Here is a 20,177-nt window from a genome sequence, read left to right as displayed (position 1 = left end):
TGGTGTATTGGAATATTACCACATTTTTATAACTAAATTGCATTAACCAGGCATTTTTGCCTTGCACATACCATAAATAACTTAGTCATGACTAATATACATCATTCAATATAAAGACCATTGTATAGTTAATAATTTGTGTTTTATATGCACAGTTACTTTTAACCAGGCTATAGGAAAAGTGGTGTCAAGAAATGGTAATATTAAAAATACAAATAATATAGATTGATATTGAATTGAATATATTGTATGACTTAAAATATTTTATTAGTAAAAATGTAATTCTTATATAAAAATAGAAAGGAAATAGGATCCAAAATAGTCTGTTCATGAAACCTATTTAACATATCTCTTAGGTTACCTCTTCAGTTGCTATATTTTACCTGAAATATATTTGCTAAAGAACCAAATGTAAAGGTTGCTTATATGTTGGTTCTTACACTGGGGAGTAAACTAAAATGTTTTTTGTTTGTTTTTTTGTTTGTTTGTTTTATTTTGTTTGTTGTTGTTTTTTGCTTCTATGTACCAACACTGGAAATTCAATGTAGAGGCATGTTCCCAACTATACTGAGCTATTTTGGCTAATTTACTTCTCAAATGTATTGTGTTCTTCCATGAGAAAGTGCATAATACCTGAAAGTCTGTCTTTTAATGTTTTCAGGAATGATGCTCATTATCTGCATAAGACCTTATTTGAGATGACTTGGTGATGAATTTTGAATTATTCCCTCTTTATTTTCTGCAATAAGTCTTTGAGGGGAAATTTCCACTCATGAAATATTTGGTTTTAGTGGCTGTTCCTTTTGCTGCCCAGGAGCTTTTTAATTTGATGGCATTCTATTGGCTTGCTTTTGTTTTGTTTTCCAAGTCTTTGGCAACATGCCCACAAAGATATCACCATGGTTGATGTCAGGTTGTCACCTGTTTTCCTCTGTGTATTTTTTATTTCATTTTTTGTAATGTATTGTTTTGCCGAGATAGTATCAGCTTGCAGCACTTTGTGTGACTCAGCTGCAAAGACTCACAAATCCTCAGGTGTGTGCGACCAACCACTCCTATCACCAAGGCACTCAGAACCACCCACCTCAGTCCCCTCTGGTATTTGTTTTGTTCAGTTTTGCCTATCCCTTTGCTTCGTTTCACCATATTCTACCTTGAATGAAATCATCCAGTATTTGTCTTCCTCCTTCTGACTTATTTTGCTTAGCAATGCCCCCTCCAGTTCTATATGTCATCACAAGTGGCAGAGTGCATCTTTTTCATAGCTAAATTGCATATCCATTGTACACATATGCTGAATTTTCTTAATCCAGTCACTTAGGGTGTTTTAATAACTTCGTGACTGCAAAAATGCTGCAGTGAACATAGGAGTGCATCAGTGTTTTTGTATCCTCCTTTGATACACAGGTTTGAAATTCCTGGATTGTGTTTTAGATCAATATTTACTATTCTGAGAAAACTCTGTACTGTTTACTTTAGTGGCGGGACCAGCCAACATTCCCAACATTAGTGTATGAAAATTTATTTTGCTCCACATCAATACCAACATTTTTTGCTTTTTGTTTTTTGTTTTCAAGTAGATGTTGATATATGAATATGTGCACCTGTACCTATATAATAATGTGAACCAGTTGTTTTTCTTCTGGAGTACAACTCCTTTTGTAAGTTTTTCTGTCTCAAGCAAAGCTGTTTACACTTTTTTTCCTACTGTGTAATGTATGTGTTTATTAAGAAAGATAAACTTGAGAAAAAAATTAAATAGTCACAATTTTTGTAAAGTGTACAAATTCTAAGCCATAGGGGGGGAAAAAAAGTCTAGTTTTAGCTGCTATTTTCAGAGACAGAGATATTAGTTAAGAAATACATTTTTTTTAAATAAAACTAATTAGTGGAAGGTGGTGTTTAACTTATGGTATAGGGTAATGGAGGAAAAGGAGAAGATTTATGTGGTTATCTAGAGTGAAATGTAATTATTTAAATTTTGATATCTTGAAAGACTATAATGATGCAGTACTGTAAAGTAGATGTATAGGTGCTTCTTGTCAAGTCAGCGTAATTTGCTTCTTTGTGAAAAGTAATCAAACTCACCTGATACTGGTTAGCATTACATTGCTATACTATACCTAATGATTGTCTTTTGATATAGTGGTGTTTTGGTTATAAATTGCCTCTTGGGTAGTTTGTGACCTAGAAAAAGTGACTTATCCTCTCGGTATCCCCATTTTGTAATATTTTGGAACTCTTAAGTTTTCATTTTATTTGTTCTGGGAAAAAGTGCAATGTATTCTTTTTTTATTTTTAAAACTTGTGTATCTGTATATAAGAGTAATTTTGCCATATGTAAAATGTTGTATAGTACAGTAGGTACAATGGCAATGAATTCTGGTTTGTTGTGTTGTTGTACTCTTGAAGGTAAATGGGGCAAAGGAAACATCTAGTATATCTGAATATGAAGTCAGTTATGTGATGTTCTCCCTGGAAAACCTGTGCACTTTCTAAATTTACTTGATCCTTTTAAAGAAACAATAATACCTTATCTCTAAGGTTATTTATGGAAAGAAGGGTAAACAAATTATAAAGAAACATTAGGATAAAATATCAAATTTTTTTTTTAAATTCTGCAGAATCTTAAAAGTTTCATAGCACTTCATCAACTCATGAATAAATCACAGTTTTAGTTATCTATTAAACATTTCATTGTTAAAAGAATATTTCAATAAACACATGACAAATACAGAATGTAAAATAGATATTTTACATTTTCCTTATATTGAAAATATGAATAAAATATGTCACTACTTTATTATAACAGGAAATTCTAAAATAAGCAGTTAGCATTGAACAGGGCAAATGTGACTAGGCCATATCAATTTTGAGGAAGATAAATTTATCTAATACCCCCTGAGAATGATTCTGTGTCCTATTTATAATCCCTGAATTTAATTTTGAGAAAAACTGCTTTAAGTTTTTACCTCTTTGCAAAATTATGAGGAAGTGATACCCCTTCTTAATAGTCAAACCACTAATTTAGCAAAACCGATTTATTAGCTAAATCGGTAACATTATCAATTAATTATTACTGTTTATTATTTGTATTGGAAATTTTTAAAATGTCTTATTGATAACACTTGCTAACTAGTTTCAGCATTCATTTGAAAATATCTTGATGATTCTGTTATTTCATTAAAATTATATGCATAATATTTCACACTCAATATTACCATTTATAAATTTAATACTTAAACATCTTTGGAGAAAAAAGCTTTACAGTAACCATAATGTTACAATTACAACTTGCTGCTTTTATAAAAAGGTGAAGAAATGTTGATGTCATAGCTAAAACTTTTCTTTGTTTACGTACCTTTACTACTTTTCACTTTAACTACGAGCTGTTAAAAATTGCATTTTTAAGATAATTTCAGTCATTTTGGGGTGGTGTGCAATGTGCACTTTACAATTGACTTATAATTGGACTGTGCTGACAATGGAAAATCTTACAAGTATTGAACATGACATTTATGACAGTATTGCTGTCATCTTGGCTTCTTTTATTGAATATGCAGAGAATTATAATTGGGCTAACAAGCCTGGTAGCCTGGCCTCTTTCCAATTATATTAACCAACCTAGTCTGGTATTAGCTGCCTGAACACACACTGAAGCAGGCGCACTGCTTTTATTTTCCTTTCTATTTTATTTTCACATCTATAATAAAATAAGAATAAAATAATTTGCCTTCATGTGATGTTTGAGAACTTTCAATAATTCATTTCCATTCCACTGAAAAATGTGAAGATTTTCTTCATTTTTAGTCATTAATTTTTAATAAGAAGTTGTTTCAATAAAGATTGGCCATGTCTGTTAGATATTAGATACTAATTATTATTGTTTCGAAAATTGTAAAGATTTTGACAGCATTTCTTTGAATTCTGCTAAAACATTTTAAATGGTGAAATTGAACTTAAAGTATAATTTAACTTCACATGGGCAAGTCAATATACTTATGCACTGTAATATTTTCTTTGAAATTGAGACAGATAATATTTCTGCATAATCTAACCTAGGCTTTAGCGTTGTTTAATCTTAAAAATAATAAACACGATGAAAATAATTCCTAATGGTTAGAAGTATGAGAACTATCAAATTTCTACTTAGAACTTAAAACTGAATTTTCATTGAAAGAAAATTCCTAAGAAAAATTAAAGGAAGGATTTTGTAGTTAAAGTGGACAATGAGTGATACTGTGGTGGTTACACTTGAGGAGATCGTAAACTTCCAAAATGCCAGAAAGCCAGTGTTTCCTCTATCATAAATAAATAAATTTAGATTAAATGAAAAAAAAAAAAGAGAGAGATAAAGTTCTATAACTCTTCAGTTATTTTGAATATGGGATCTTTCTCTTTTTTATAGCTTCCTCTTACTTTAGAATTTTCAATATACTTGCATATTCCCTTCCAACATATGCCTGAAACTTCAGTCTGAATTATTTTAGATATTCATCATAGTCAATGTTTTTCTGTATAGAAATCTGAAAGCAACCTGGAACACTCTCTCACATAAACAAAACACTGCTACTGTATTTAAGGGCTAAGTTAGAGTATGTGTTTGTCAAGAGAAAAAAAAATAAAGAATGCTACAAGCACTAATTGTCTATCAATAGAGTAATTCATAGAATTTAGAGAGAAATATGCAACTATTAAAATTAGTGGATTAGAACTCCATATCTTAACCTAGAAAATATGGACAAAGCAAACTACAAATTATATATAGACTGAGTATTTTCCTGTTTTTGGAAACAATTTCCACTATGTATGTGTGTTGTTTTGTTTTTTGTTAGAATTGCAAAGTTTATTTTTTCTAACATTAGTAAACCATTAATAGTGATCCTTGCAGTGACTAACAATGGAGAAGGTTGTAATGTTTTATTAACTATGTCACCACTAATCTTTTTTTAACATATTTTGTATTAAAATGATCATAAAGTAGAAATTTTGATTCATTAAAAAGGAGTACAGTCCTTGATAAAGTACCTTTCAAAATTTTGTTTTAATATTGAATATTTTAGGGACCCTTTACTATAAATTTGACTGTAAGTTATTACATTCTAGAAGTAATATCACAAAATGGTTGGTAGTTTAATTTTGAAACTTGACTTTTAAATTAGTTCAAATATTATATTCACAACAGTAGTGTAAACATTCACTCTCCCCAAGCACCTTTCTTCATTTTACACCATAAAATATGCAGATTTTAATGGATATAGCACAGAATTTTGTTTCCTGAGCTACATTTGCTTTCATTTAGTATAGTTTTATCAGAAAAGATTATTTTAGAATGTTAATGTGCATTTTTCATGAACTAGCAGGAAATAAATGCACATAATAATATAAGGTTTATTATTGTAGATAAGAATACATTTCCTAGAATTAGTTTTTCCTAGATATCTAAACTTGCTTAAATTTTTCCTTTAGCTCTAAATAACTTGAAATAATGAAATAAGTGAAGTTTTGATTTGTAGTTGATAAATATCAGACACAAATTTTAAATTCAACTCTATGGAAAAGTCAGCATGCTAAACTAGAGAATGCACCTCTCCCAGAAAGGGAAAGAGCAATTGCATTTTTAACATTATTTAGATATTGAATAATCTCTCTTTCATTTACCAATCTTCAATTTTAAATAAAAAATATCACCAATCTAAAATATGTCCATATATCTTAGATTTTGTTTAGATGTCTACTTTTGATTAAAGAATTGTCCTATACAACTATTGTAATTTCTTCATCCAATTAATTCTATTCCAAATAGTGTTTATCACTAAATATAAGTAAACTTAAATTCCTACCTCTTAATGAGAATAAATGAAATGTAAAGGATTCTATTTCTAGCTTCATACTATTGGTTCAATCCATAACTATATAATTTCAGTATAACCAGTTGTGCTATTTGGAGTTGGATTTGTGAATCCAGTGTTCACAATTTAGTTATTCATTTGTTGCTTTAAACTCCAATAGCATAAAGTAGTATCTAATAGCACAGTGCCATACCAACACAACTAATATTAAACCTCAAATTTTCTTCTTTCCAGTTGAGTATTGTTACAAGTGAGTTGACTTTTCTAAGTCCCAGTCTTTCTACCTTTTAAGCAATCATAACAGAATATTTTTATTGGGCTTGTTAAGCAGAATATATATGGAAAATACTCAACTTTAGCCTCTGGTAATTAGTAAGCACTCAGAAAATGCAAATGTTTGCTCTTGTGATGTATCCAAAATATTACAGGTTACATTTTAATTGTTCAAAAATATTAAATATAGTTAACCTATACATGTACTTTTTCTTTAATTGAAGTTTTCACTAATTTGAATTGAAGTATAAGAAAATATCATATAGTTCCCAAAAGGAATTTAGTATGTTGCTTGGAATTTTACTATATTTATTTTACTCTTGTTATTCTGACTTTAATCATATACTAATAAAGTCTATCATCATTTTCTTTGTCATAAATCTTTTGTCTAATGTGTGTTGATCTTGTAATCATAAGTGCTCCTTTCTAGATTTTAATTAATATTAACAACATATCGCTTTTTCTTACTAGAAACTCTGTCTAATATCTAATATGCTTGTTCTCTTCTTTTTGTGCAATCTTTCCTTGGTACCAGCCACTGCTTCAAAGAATAAAGTTAAGGGTGAGTTCCTATCTGTTCTGCATGATTCACCATTCTTCTTTTTTTTTTTTTTTGTGCTAAGTCTTCCAAGTTCTTTTACATGGTAAAGCCAGTTGATGATAATATTAATAAAATGTGTAGACATTAGTTATAAGTTCTGGAAAATTCATATATATATATAATTCAGTTTCTTGTATATGTCTTTGTATGCATGGTGGTTTGTGAGTTTGCTTTTCCTTCTATTTTTCCAGTAGTCATTATGTGCATGTTAACAGTATTTTCATTTTAAAGAATTATAATTTGTAAAAAATACACTATAAAATAAACTGATAGGGAGTATCAAAATTGAATGTCATCATGGAATTATATGAAAAGAACATTTCATCCTTTAAAAATGCATATTATAAACTGTGGATATCTATTGATGACTGTTCTTCCATTTCCTACTTGCTTTAGGTTTATATTTGCTAGAAAATTGAAAATGCATTTTCTTGAAAGAGAATAAATATATCTAATGTTAGAATATCTTCCTGGAAAAAAAAAATACTTTTTAGTGATGTGTCAATCTTTATGGTTTTAGAAGAATTCAAATATAAGTATTATACAATTTTATATCGCCTATGTTTTGATTGTATTATCACAAAACTAAATATATGAACACACGTCACACAAACATATGTCTGTGTGATGTGTCTGCATATATTCTTTATGGTAAACTATAGTTTTCTCCTTTTCATTTTTCATGTATAGTAAAACTATAATTACCTTATTGAACTCAGTGTCCTCATATGCAGAGTATGAATAAGATTAAAACTTCAAAAAGTTGCACTGGGTATGAGTTAGGTAAAACATGGAAAATAATTAGTGGAAATACTTTTGCTTATGTATAATGTTAGTATCATTTTTTTTTCTTTTCATACACTTGCCTTTTCATTTGAGAAATTTCTGACTTTGCATAGATTGATATTGTCCTTTGCAGTAATTTTTTTTTTTTAAATCTCTTTCTAAGTGTCACATTCAAATACACCGCAAGCCATTTCTTTTTTGTCCTAATCCCTGCAGCCCTCTCCTACCTTCGGTTCCAATTTTACTGCTAGTCCTAACACAATGATACCAACTTCTCTTTGAAGGAGAGAAGTGCTCTCCACTTATAAGGTTAAGTATGCTGTGTGATGTTATTATAACCCTACTAATATATTTGCTTCATAACATATTAACGATATACTGACAAGATAACACATTCAGTGTTACCTTTTGTTGTGCCCTCTACACCTAACTTATTGTTTGTGTGTGATAAAAACACATTCACAGAAGGCCCTCCCTGTTGGCACAGTAGGTTAAAGCACAGCACTGAGAAGCTAAAGCCACTTTAGCATGAGTTCAATCCCTGTCTGCCGCGGAGGGATCCACATGCTTGGCAGACCTCTCCTGAGCCCCCGGCTGCTCCCCTCAGCAGTATCTTTGTCGATCTGCTTGTTCTGCTCCCCATTCTGTCTCTGGTGAATTCTCTCACTGTCCCTGCACCTCTGGCCTGTATGCATAAATAAATAAATCTTTAAAAAAAAACTTAAAAAACCACATTCACAGAAAAATTAAGAATGTACTAATAATGAATTCATATATATACATATATATATTCACACATGCAACATGTATTTATATAATTAAAAGCTAAAAATACAGTTTTAGGTATAAAAATTAAAATGTACTTAAATTAATGTGTTAATTGTTGGAATTGGATATTGAATGTGACTGGAGTTAGTGACAGTGTGCTACACTGAGCAAAATTGAGGAAGGTAATGGGGATTATTTTTTATACTTTGTGGCAGTGAATTATATTTGTAGACTATAAAATGAATTAAATCTGAAGGAAAAAGATGAGAAGAATTAAGTGTAATGTATAACGAGTGAGAGGTCAAGAATGCCTTCATTGTTCCAAGTCCCTTCTTTTAATATCACTAAGATTCTATTTTGTCCTTGTATGTTTGGGATATGATATGACTGCTTATAATTAAAAGTTTTACATATTTTCTTACAATTAAAAAGAATCTATTATGTAGCCATTTCTTTAGTTTTGTTAGTTGATTTCAGCTATCACTTTCATAGATTTGAGCTTAATATTGAGCTCTCCTTTTTGATCTCCCCTTTACCCTTTCAGATATTTACATATGAATATTAACACCTGAAATTCTTATATTTTTTGTGTATATGAAAATTAGGGTCTGCTCTTGTCTTCTTATGGACAAAAATTTGCGTAATTTCCAATTCAAAATATGTAAAGCATCTTTAATGCCTCTTCCTTAATAGTTACCATAACAAACCAATTAAAACATTTTCTAATTTTTAATTACCAAATAAAATATATATCCTGTTTCATTTTGGACATAATAGCTTTTTCATGGATCCTGCTTCAAATCACTTATTCCTTGGAGCTTACCTGGAGTAGTTTATAATTTATCCCCTATTTCAAATTTCAATATTCTACAGTCATCCTATACTGATATATCACAATGAGTTTTAAACAAGGTCAGCAATGCTTTGTCACTTAGATATGGAAAATATTACCTTAAAGTGTTCCTATAATTTCTTTCTGTAAGTTTATTTTACTTCACTATATTATAAACTAAATGTATCTTAATGCTTAATATTCTTCCAGAATATTACAAATTTCTAGCTAGCTTTAGCCAGTAAAACTATATTTTAATTTTTAATACAATCTTTAGTTTTATTCCATATTCAAAATATATAGAACTATAATGGGAATAATGTTTTATGCTCTTTCTATAACATCAACTTTTTTTTTTTTTAAGATTTATTTATTTATACATACAGGCTGGGATACAGGCCACAGGAGTGGTGGGTGAGAAGATTCACCAGAAACAGGGTGGGGAACAGAACAGGCAGATCAATGAATTATACTGCTGAGGGGAGCAGTGGGCAGGTCAGGAGAGGTCTGCCACACCATGTGGGTCAGCTCCCTGATGGGGGATTGAATTTTTGCTGCAGTGATTTCAGAGAGCTTCATAACATGGTGCTTTAACCCATTGCACCACCAGGGAGAGCCCCTAAAACATCAACTTTTAGCTGTTACTTTCAAGCATAAAATCATTATTCAGTATTCAAAAAATTAATGTAATTATTCTGATTTTGTTTTAAGTATTAAAAGATAATGCAGGGCAATTAGCAATCTAAATTTGCGTGTCTCTGTGTTTTAAGGAACAAGTATTTCAAATTACTAGAGTTAAGTAATAAATATAATATTAAATAAAGGATTTGTCAATATGGAAAGTATACTATTCAAGCAAGATATTGTATTTTGTATAATAGGTTTGCTATTATGTGATAATTTTGGGATATGAATTGAAAGGCATGAATGAGGTTGAAGTTAAACACTGTTTCAAACTATTCTGAGCTTTTCTCTCAGGTAGGGCAGCTATGCTTCTGTTCAGGCTATACAGTATATACCGCTTATTAAGAGGTTCTATTTTGCAATAAAGTAACATGTCAATTCCTGTTTTTGCAGCTCATTAGATTTGAGCACCTGAACTAATGGACTAAAGTCACTCCCACTTCATACAGCATAGAGTTTGTCACAACATTATGACAAACATATGGGAAAACGCACATAGAGAAATTACCCAGAGAATGGGACATAAGAAGCACTCTATAAATGCCCCTATTATTAATTCTTTCAAATCATCATGGAATATCATTCTATTTATTTGTGTCCTCTTCAATTTCTTTTATCAATATGTTGTAGTTTTCAATGGACAGCTCAAATTTCATCTTCTTGGTTATATATATTTCTAAGTATTTTTTTTTCCTTTTGATGCAATTATGATTTGTTTACTGTGTTTTCCCCCCTACTCTAACAACAATGAAAAGCCATCCAAGGACTTTAAAAGGGGTTAGGAATTGTGATGGTGGGATAGTTTTACATTATATTCTGTGAAAGAGATTACTGGATGTTCATGAAGAACAAATAAGAAGTGATTACTATGGATGAAAAAGATATAACTTGAATTGTGTAGAAAATTGCAGTACTCCAGGGAGAAATGATTGTAGGTTGTCTTAGAGTGGTTACTGGTAAAATCAAGGAGCTATACATGGATTTGAGAGAATAGAGTATCTTTTCAAGAACAAAATTGAAACATTTAGCAAAAAAAAAAAATTAAAACAAGAATTAAATAACTGGCTCTAAATATGTGTGAAGTACTTAAAATAGTTTAATCCTTTATTTCTATTCATGGACACTGAAAATCAAAAGGTAGAAACCTTGAATAGTAATCCTGATCCTGTCAACATGTCAACATGCAGAGAACTTTATGTTGCATTGTTGAACACAAATGAAAATTTAAAAAAATAATAATAAATTGTTTTACTGGAAGTGATATTAGAAAACATCATCCTTCCATAAAATAATTACTTATACTGTTAAATTTCATTAATGAAATAATTGGAAAGTTTCATATGTCTAAATAATTCAGGGTAGAGGAAACTTTCTATTAAAAATAGTTGTAAAGAATAGCATGAAATTATTTACATTAGCCAAAATTTGGAAAAAACTTAACCATCAACAGATGATTTGGTAAAGATGTGGTATTTGTAGACTACAAACTGCTACTCTACTATAAAAAATATTGAAACCCTGTCATTTGTAATTACATGGATTAATTAAGAGTATATTATGTTTAGTGAAATAAGTTCAGCAGAGAAGGACAAATATTGTGTGATTTTATTTGTATATGGTAGGTGAATGAAATGAAGCAAATGAATTAACTAATAAAGTTAAAATAGGGGTTCCCCTGATGGTGAAGGAGGTGAAGACACAGAACTGTGCAGCCAAGATCCACTGCCAGGGCAGCAAGATTTCAATCCCTGGCCAGAGAGATAACCCATATCATGCAGCAGACCTCTCCTGACCCACCCATAGCTCCCCTCAGCAGTATAGTTCAGTCAATCTGCCTATTCTGTTCTGTCTCTGGTGAATCATCACGCTTCCTGCACCTCAGCTAAAAATAAACTCTTAGATTCTAAAACAAATTAGTAGTTATGAGAAAAGAAGAAGGAGGTGGGTAAATCATATAAGGGAAATCATTTGTATGGTGATGGATATAATTGAAAAATTAGCTGCAAACTAATTTTCATGTTATACAGGCAAATAGTGATTGATAATGATACACACCCAAAACTTATAATGTTATAGTGCAGTGTTACTTCAATAAAATACTAAAAATAATATGTCAAATGTCATAAAAGACCTGAAAATCTTAATTGTATAGACTAAGAGTTCTCTTTTGAACATAGGATTCTTTTTATTTTAGTGATATTAAAATCATAATGTATGTGGCATAAATTTCAAGTGATTCATTAATTTAACTAAATACTTCACATGTTTTCCATTATGGCAAAGGAAAAACCTCCTACTGGCTGAGTAGGATTCCAGATTGTTTCCATGTGATCTGTTTCTCAAAGTTAGGATAATCATCTGCTGGGCATTGTGTTCATTAATAAGATGATGTCTAGCTTGATAGAAGGTGAGAATGCTATTTGGCTAGAATCATCTAGCTATGATCACCCACCCCTCTTCTCACTTCCCTTTGGTAACTACTAATTTGGTGTTAGAATCTAAAGGTGAATTTTAGCTTTATTTAGTCCACTCATTTGTTCTGTTTTATATAAGAAATCACACAATATTTGTCTGTTATTGTTGGACTTGTTTTACTAAACATAATACTTTGTTTCAATCCATGTAGTTGGAAATAGCAGCAAATGAAGTTATCATCTTCCAACTCAGTCAGAAGTGATCTTGGAAATGACTTTAAAATCTCTAGATTGCCTAACTAAAATTTGAGAGGATAAAATCATGCTGTTTTTGCTTTTATAAAGTTCTCTATAGTCTTAAATTGTTATCCTTGGTAGAATGGAGTACAGTTTTAAGATACCATTCATATTATCATTAATTCTTCTAAAACTGGTGGAGAGATGAATACACTAAAATATATTAAATATTAGTGGTGTTTAAGTAAGTTAGACAGTACTTGTTTTCTTTAAAATTAGTTAAATGTCCCAGCTTCATCAATAGTTTGTGTAAGTATACATGACAGCTCCCAAATTAATTGGTCATGTAAGTGAGGAAGAGAAAAAAGTAATTTCATATGTTTTTACCCACCTGTGGAAAATAAATACCCCCAAACATTCATAAGCAAGAAATAACAGCAATAAATCCTGAACTCTGCAAAAAGAATATGATGGGTATCAAAGGGAACAGGGGTGAGAGAAGAAGGAGTGGAGGGGAGGGGCAGCTGAGGTGTGTACATGAGTGAAATAGTGGAGGATCAGGAAAATTAAAATAACACTAATAAAAAAGAACAAGGAAGTAATGATGTGGCTGCGAAATTAATAAAGACATAAATTATTGAAAATATTTATAGGCCCTCCCTGGTGGTGCAGCTAGTTGGAGCACAGCACCATGAAGCTAACCATGGCCGCTTCAGCGCGAGTTTGATCCCTGGCCTTGGACGTGATCCACATGGCGCGACAGACCTCTCCAGACCCGCCAGCTGCTCCCCTCAGCAGTGTACTTTATTGATCTGCCTGTTCTGCCCCTCACTCTGTCTCTGGTGAATTGTCTCATGGCCCCTGCTCCTCCTCTGGCCTGTACCTCAGTTCTGTATGCATATTTTTTTAAAAAAAAAGAAAAAAAATACTTATGAATTTAAGTTGCATTCATTTTGTGGGACACCATATCAGAGGGTGCTCTTATTTTGAAAGATAATAAAACTACTTTTAATTTTAAATAACAAAGCATTTATAAGTGCAGGTGAAGAAGCACTGGAAATAGATGAAATTTAAACAACTGTCTAAATATGAACAAAAGATTTTAGCTATTATAGACATAAGACTCTATTATTGGTAATTTTGGAAACAACAAAAGTATGACAGAGCATCTAAATTTAAAAGTATGAATTCTTATTATTGTATTTTGTGATACATGACAGCCAAGACTGCATTCAAAACTACACACACACACACACACACACACACACACATATATACGTATCTATATGTGCATGTGTGTGAGTATAGTTTTTGAGATCCATAGGAAATGACAGATTTAATCTCTGATATAAGATGGAAATCTTTAATTCTTACTCTGTCAGGCAGATATAGCTAAATAAGTTTTATCTGGAAACAAACTTATTGTAATAAATGAGTAGCTAAACATAACGAATAACAGAGTCAAATAACTTAAATCAGTGGGGGAAATTCATTGTATTCAAGTATGGTTAGAAATTAGTTGAAATGAGTGAAGAGAAGTTTGTCATTTTCTAAAGAATTTGCTAAACTAATTTATCTTTTTATTTCTTTAGATATAGTGTGCTATTCCTATGTATTTCTCCTATAAAATATCTCATTCTTCCAGTAGATAAATTGTTTGCTCTATTTGCATGCATTGTACCAATGAGAACTGTAATAGCATTTGGTTCAATAGCTTCAGTACTAAATCAGGGATAATGAACTCTTCCTGACAGCATGGAGATCAAATAACTCACACTTTTAGACAGTAATTTCAAAGGTTTACTTAAGTGATCAGTCTTTCAATCTAGTAACTATTTTTTTGCAAGAATGTTATTTGAGAGACTTTTAATTTTAGTCTACTTTGGTGTTTATATTTTCACTACCAATTACAGTCTTTTTATTCTGTCTTCTTTTTGCTTCTTATTTCCCCTTGCAATTATAAGGAATAGGAAGCTCTCATCATATCTTATTGTATCTCACTTACTAATTCACATCCATATTTAAGAGCTTTAAGTCCCTATACCATCATTTGGCTCCCTTTAATTATTCTCTCCATGCACAAGGAATATTACCCCATATCCCCCCATAACCAACCACAAAGTTCCCTGGGAGACAGTCTGACAGTCTCCTTTGGTTCTCTAACAGCTCTGCCTAAGTTCTGCTCAGAGTAATTCCTCACATGATATTTATATTTATATAAATATATATATGTATATATATATATTACATATAATATATACATGCATACATATATGTATATGCATATATTATATGTTATATATATATATGTGTGTAAAGCACACACACACACATATTCACCTTTAATCATATTCTGTCTGCCCAAATCCTAATTCTATACTCACTTGATCTTACTTTTTTCAACACAGTCCAAATTGGCACTTGTAATTCTTGTTCAGGAAAAGAGGTCTCCTCCCTTCAATTATTTACAACTCTTCAAAATTTATGTTCTCACACTACACCCACCACCAACACTTCTTTGTTTTTATGTGTCTCTCAAATGCCACTTCCATAAATACCTACTAACATTTAATATGATCTAATATTTGTTTTTTTCTGTATAAGTTAAATAGATAAAAATTTCACGATATAATTGCTAGATGAATTAATACCAAGTCACTTTCTCTTGTTTTAGATACTTTATATTCTCTAGAAGAAGAAAAAAAAAACTTTCCAAATAACAAATTATCTCATATATGAAAAATTTCCTATCTGTGCCATTAACATTTTACATTATTCAAACTGGGATTTATAAGTCAAATATATTTGTCACTCCACCCATTTGAATTCTATATTTTACTCACTTAGAAAATAAAATTGAAACTAAAGTACATATAATTTACTTTCCTTAAAAAGTCATCTTTAGGTCACAGAGACAAATGAAATCTCCAATTTCATATATCATTTGACTTATGAAGAATTGTGTTTTGAGTTTCTAAACCCCCATACACTTCTTTTTTATAAATTATTACTTTCTTAGAAGTTCTTGAAGGATATAAGATGTATGTTTTCCCTAATGAATTGACTATTGTTAAATAATGGTCTAGCAGCAAGGAATATAAAGGGCTTTATTTAGCTATCAGTATATAATATTCTCTTGTTTCCTATCCCAGGTTACATAATACAAGAGTATATACTGACATTTTCATGAACTTTTAAATAAGCATATTATCATTTTATTTACCTTTTAGAGGTAGTGATCATTGATCAGAACTAGCATGCTATTGTTATCTAATGATTTTTATGCCAGGTTGTATGCATTTGACAGTAATAGTGTGCTTTTACTTTCAGTGGATGAATTTCACCTGTTCAAGCAAAGTATAAATATTACACATACACAATCTTTACATTGTTAATTTTTTCTGAGAACTAGTTTGAAGAAACACTATAAAAAATTGTGACTAGGTCATTGAATATAGTGACCTAGCTGTGTATGACTCTCAATGCTAAAACACATGATAACAATACATTTAAGAAATGGATGATAAATTAACTTGATATTTTTAAATTAAATAACTGACTTAAAATATAACTTTGTTTTTTTATTGTGGTTTTTATTTCTAGCTTAGAGAGAATAATTATTTAGAAGCAGAAACTTTATAAAACATAAGATATTATGAAACATACATTCGTGAAACAGATTTTTTGAAATGCTATTAATTTCTTTCAGTGGGAATTATGCCATATCTTAAATCTTCTATCTAATATTTATCTTTTTCAATAAAAAATACTTAACTTCAAATGTAATTATAGCGTTTTAGTTCGCAATCCTATGATGCCCTCGATGTAATGATTAAGGCCATATATAGAAAATAGAAAACTTTTGATGGCAGTTTAATAAATCTCTTCTCATATTACTATCCAGCACCATCATCCTATAGTCTCTTTTCTTTAAAAGAGAACATATTTTCATATGGATTTTTTTTCCCTCCAATTGTTCATTATACCAATACTTCACTGATTTAAATCTTTGTGCTATCTGATTGCATGTTTCTTTTTTCTGAGTTTACCAATTTCTGCAAAGTTATGGCCTGAGCAGCTCCCACTACTCTCTGGGTGGTTTATGTAAATAACAATAATAAAAAAAACCCTAAAGCTCCATCCCTGTTCCCAGTGGTATCCCACTGACCTCTTTTCAGCTTAAAAAGGTTCTATCTATGGCTGATATTTTCCCCCCTTCCCACTGGCAATTTTCAGCCTACTGTGCTTCTTCATCTGATTTCTTGACTCTTTCTTGACTTAAGAATTAATTATTGAAATGTATCAGATGCACAATGAAAATGTCAGTGTACTTGGTTGGATTTACTAAGAAACACAGCTTTTCAGCCAACATGATATTGGAACTGAATATAAACTAGTGCTTTTCTCCACATATCCTTTTCACAGGCAACACAAAAACATAATGCAGATGATCTATACCATCTCTGAAAAGGCTTGTGCTGTAGAAGGCCATTTGTCTCTATCTCTCGGAAGCAGAATGTTTACCTTTGCATTTTAGTGCCTTTTTTTCTCATTGAAACTTTAACAAACACTTTGTATAGAACTACAAGAGACTCACAGAAGCTGCTCATCTATCCTCCTGCTTCCAAACCAGTCTGTGACTAATTTAATCTGTCCAATTCAGATGGTTATTGATCCTGGCATAAAAGGAATTCACAACCTCCCTTGTATTTGGTGGAATATTTTACAAGACTTATTCTCACAAATGCAGACACAGGAATTCATACACTGAACAGCGCAAAGCAGCTTGATAGTAGAAGTGATTTAAACATAAAGATTAAAATCACCTGAAAAATGACTCAAAATCATTTATTAAAATATTTCAGGTGTAAGCTTAAGAATGGAAGAGATGGGCCTTCCTTGGTGGTGCAGCAGGTTAAAGCACAGCACTAAGAAGCTAAGACCACTTCAGCATGAGTTTGATCCCCACATCGCTCGACAGACCTCTCCTTGACCCACCTACTGCTCTCCTCAGCAGTGTACTTTATCATTCGGCCTGTTCTGCTCCCCACTCTGTCTCTTGTGAAGCCTCTCACTGCCCCTGCACCTCTGGCCTGTACCCCAGTTCTGTGTGAATAAATAAAAAAATGGAAGATATGATTTAAATTTCAGGACATAATATGTATTAACTGCTAATAAAATATTTTAATATAGCTTAGACTCCATACCTATCACAAACTTGTATAACAATAATTTTATTAAATTGCTAAAGATTTATTTATGCATACAGAACTGGGGTACAGGCCAGAGGAGCAGGGGTGGTGAGAGGGTTCACCCAAGACAGAGTGGGGAGCAGAACAGGCAGATGGATGAAGTACACTGCTGAGGGGAGCAACGGGCAGGTCAGGAGATGTCTGCTGCACCAGGTGGATCACGTCCGGGCAGGGATCTAACTCATACTGAAGTGGCTTTAGCTTCTGCTGTGCTTTAACCTACTGCACCATCAGGGAGGGCCCGTATAATAATCAAGTAGCTACTGTATGACAAATATTACTTCAGTTGCTTCTATTTCACTGTTATGTGCAATAACAAAACTGAGGCAAAATTAAGTGGAGTGTATAAACTATACATATACATTATATATAGTGTATAAACTATAAAAAATAAGTAAATAATAGTTATTTTTTAACGTTATTATTTCATAGAGTGGCATTTGGCCATGCCTGGAGGATAGGTTATAAAAAAATTAAATAATCGATGTTAAGGCCTTACTAAGATACTGGCTTTGTAAAAACTGTACATAATGTGAGAGCAGCCCATGAGAATTTTAGAAGAAGAGTACTTTGAATAAAGAATAATACCAACATAAACAACTTGAAACAAGACTATGGTTGACACATTTAAGAAAGAGAATGAGATGTTGAGATTTTGTAGGAGTAAAGCAGATTGAGGCAAGGAAAGATGGAAATAAGACTAAATGAAATCAGAAGGGAAGTATGACCCAGTTGCTTAGTACAAGTTCACTTGACCACATAATTGACTTTACACTGAATGTGAAGCAAGCAGTAAGTGTTGAGAGATAAGTGCTGAAGAACGTGAATGCAGTATCAATGGGAAGGAGATAAGAAACATACATTAGCCCCCAAACCTTTAGTCCTCTGTGATATCCTCATGCCTTGTTGGGGAAAAGGAAAAGGATATTAAATATATAACAGCAGTGTAATAAAAAATAAATTCAGCGCTACCAGTTATAGTATGCAGGCCGATAGTATACCTCCTCCTTGTATTAGGTGGACTATTTTACAAGCCATGGTCTCACAAACTCAGACACGGGAATGCATTTACTGAATAGCACAAAACAGCTTGTTTCATTATTTGAAATAGAGCCAAAAACATTACAAATTTATGAAAACCCTGTACCTTGTGAGTTCCACAAACATTTCATCATTTTCTTGATGACATCATGGAAATTACTAGCATAAGCCACTTGCTTTTTTTTTTTTTTTTTGTATAGATCATTACATCATGTATGGGAACGTTTTCTATTAGATTATGAAATACGGGAGGACAATATATGAAAGGACAGTTAGTGTGAACCCAATATGTGGAGGCAAAGCAATTGATATATTTAAAATTTTTATTCTAAAGAGTTTCCACCATAGCTTATATAATACTTGAAGAAAAAATATTATTTTAGCATTTTACTATAAGAACAAATATATTTTCCATTTCTTAAATTCATGTGTATGAAGTTGTTCTTTGAATTAAGAACCCTTTTATTTTCTTTTTGTGCTGAAGTATAACTCCATTAGAGAAAATTAACTCATAGTTTTTTGTTTTTTGTTTTTTTTTTTTAGCTCTAGCAAATTCTTCAGGAATATTTCTCTATGGAAGAGAGAATCAAGAGAAGAGTATATTGTCATACTATTCTAAATAGGCCCTAATATTGTTAGCTTTAAAAATAAGAGCACTTAAAAGTTAATTTATATTCTTCTATAATCAATTTTATTTCATTTATTTCTAGATAACCATTAAAAAAATAAGCATGAAGCATTGCCAAAAGAACTGAAGCAGGCAAACTAGTTTAAATTGTCCTTGTCTCTCCTTTCTAGTCAATTTATTTCTCTACCCAGGTTTCTGATGGGTATCTGTGTTTGTTCAGGAACTCTGACTGTATCAACTCCAGCTGAATGCTCACTTATCTAAGTCTAATAATATCATGACTTTAGATGCAAATTGGATGGAGGAGAATCTGGGGGAGAGAGAAAGGTTGTGTTATAGTGTGTGGTTCAATTTCACTTAACCTGAAAAGCCTTCCCTGCCTGGAGCAATCATCATTTCCATAGCCCTCATCTCCCATCCCATTGGGTGACTTTTCCTTATGTGCTTTAACAGTATTCTGATCTTAAACCTTCTCATAGCCCTTAATGTCTTTTTGTATATGTTCCTTTATCTTGATAACTAGCAAAGTTTACTAGTCCCAAATACAATGCCTGATAACCCATAGTATTCACAGTGTCTTCTGAGTAAATGAATTATAAAATTATTCAATATTTAACACACATTGATGAAGGCAGCACAAAGCATACTGTGAATATAAGAAAAATAACAATAATTAAAATGATAATAGCTAACTCTTATTGAGCACGTATTAAGTGCAGATGCTTTTCTGAAAACTTCCATTCATTATCTAAATTCATCATTATCACAACCCCAAAAAAAAGCATTGTTATGGCTTCATTGTTATGAAA

General features: G+C 31.4%; 1 protein-coding gene across 2 annotated transcripts in view; it reads left to right on the top strand.

Annotated features, from left to right (window-relative positions):
* The window catches only part of CADM2 (cell adhesion molecule 2), an 886,897-nt gene that overhangs the window by 629,842 nt on the left and 236,878 nt on the right, over positions 1-20,177 (top strand). The window contains exon 3 of one of the 2 annotated variants that reach the window (XM_012732903.1): positions 6,661-6,687. The exons of the other annotated variant lie outside the window; for it this stretch is intronic. Within the exon in view, the coding sequence (XP_012588357.1) occupies positions 6,661-6,687 (27 nt within the window). The remainder of the gene's footprint in view (positions 1-6,660; positions 6,688-20,177) is intronic. 2 annotated transcript variants of the gene reach the window in all.

This window comes from Condylura cristata, unplaced genomic scaffold, assembly GCF_000260355.1.
Source record: "Condylura cristata isolate star-nosed mole 26May11 unplaced genomic scaffold, ConCri1.0 scaffold00003, whole genome shotgun sequence".
Lineage (NCBI taxonomy): Eukaryota > Metazoa > Chordata > Mammalia > Eulipotyphla > Talpidae > Condylura > Condylura cristata.
Note: the sequence above shows the minus strand (reverse complement) of the source record. Positions and strands in the feature narration are given on the sequence as shown.